General features: G+C 36.9%; 1 protein-coding gene across 1 annotated transcript in view; it reads right to left on the bottom strand.

The window, feature by feature from the left end:
- The window catches only part of LOC119582036 (LIM domain only protein 7-like), a gene marked incomplete in the record, with an annotated part of 3,171 nt that continues 2,067 nt past the window's right edge, over positions 1-1,104 (bottom strand). The window contains 4 exon segments of the mRNA XM_037930276.1: positions 1-34; positions 207-371; positions 567-799; positions 954-1,104. Of these exon segments, the coding sequence (XP_037786204.1) occupies positions 12-34; positions 207-371; positions 567-799; positions 954-1,104 (572 nt within the window).

The following is a 1,104-nucleotide window of genomic DNA, read 5'->3' as shown; positions in this document are numbered from 1 at the left end:
CTAGCTCAAAACTATACCTTGCTGAATTTCATTCCTGTGAAAGCAGAAAGGTTGGTTATCAATAAAAGAAATTAATATTCATCAGTACTGTCATCTTAAACCTACTGGTAAGAACAAAAGTAATGTGAATAATTACAAGAGTGGTATTAAATAAATATGTTCAAACAAGTGAACGTGTAAGGACTACAGAAACTGGCCACACAAACCTTCATCATTTGAGTAACAGTTATGGCAGTGCAGCTTGTGATTGCGTACTCGCACATCAGCACCTGCTGACCCATTGCCTAATTGTATGCCACACACACAACACTTGAAGCAAGGAATATGATAGAAGAGTCGCAAACTCTCAATGATCATTGCAGCTCCTCGACCTATAAGAATAAGGACAAATTGATTAAAAACTCAGATGGAGAGAACATCTTGTCCACTAGTAAACTTCACCAAAACATAATTACAATAATAACAAAAATAAACATTATTATATTCAGGAACATAATTAATACTATACATATCTATATCAACAAAATAAATCATCAGCACAATGCATACACAAAAAAGTAACGTACCCAGTTCCTCTGAGCAGTGCGAACACTTCTTTTTCCCAGAGACACTGAGCAGCCTCTGATCTTGTCCACTCGAATGGTCCTGTGACTGAGAGTTGAATGGAGGCTGTTGGCTTTGCCCCATGCCAGACTGGTAGAGAGGAGTGTGGGCGGAAGGAGCACTTAGGGCATCGGCATTCATGTAGTCGTGATAATTCTCATCACGGTAGTTGTTATTGCCGTAGGTGTTTCCTAGTCTGTAAAGATAATTTACATATTTAATTCATGTTTTTTGATAATGAATCATCATCTGGTGGATAAGTATACTTCAACTTTTAATACCCTTCATAAAGTATAAGATGTTTAACAAATACACTAATTATATAAAGAATTTTTTTTTTAGATACTTACCTTCCATTAGTATTGGAGTAGGTATTCTTGCTGTTTTTATTATTGACTCTCTGTGTTATGTTGTGGATAATGGAGTCTGGAAGAGCTTTGTCACCATTAGGTGCCTGTGTGGGCATGTGAGGCTGATATGTTGTGGCTTGATTTCTCCACA

Source organism: Penaeus monodon, chromosome 15 (genome assembly GCF_015228065.2).
Source record: "Penaeus monodon isolate SGIC_2016 chromosome 15, NSTDA_Pmon_1, whole genome shotgun sequence".
Lineage (NCBI taxonomy): Eukaryota > Metazoa > Arthropoda > Malacostraca > Decapoda > Penaeidae > Penaeus > Penaeus monodon.
This window is presented reverse-complemented; position numbering and strand designations above follow the sequence as displayed.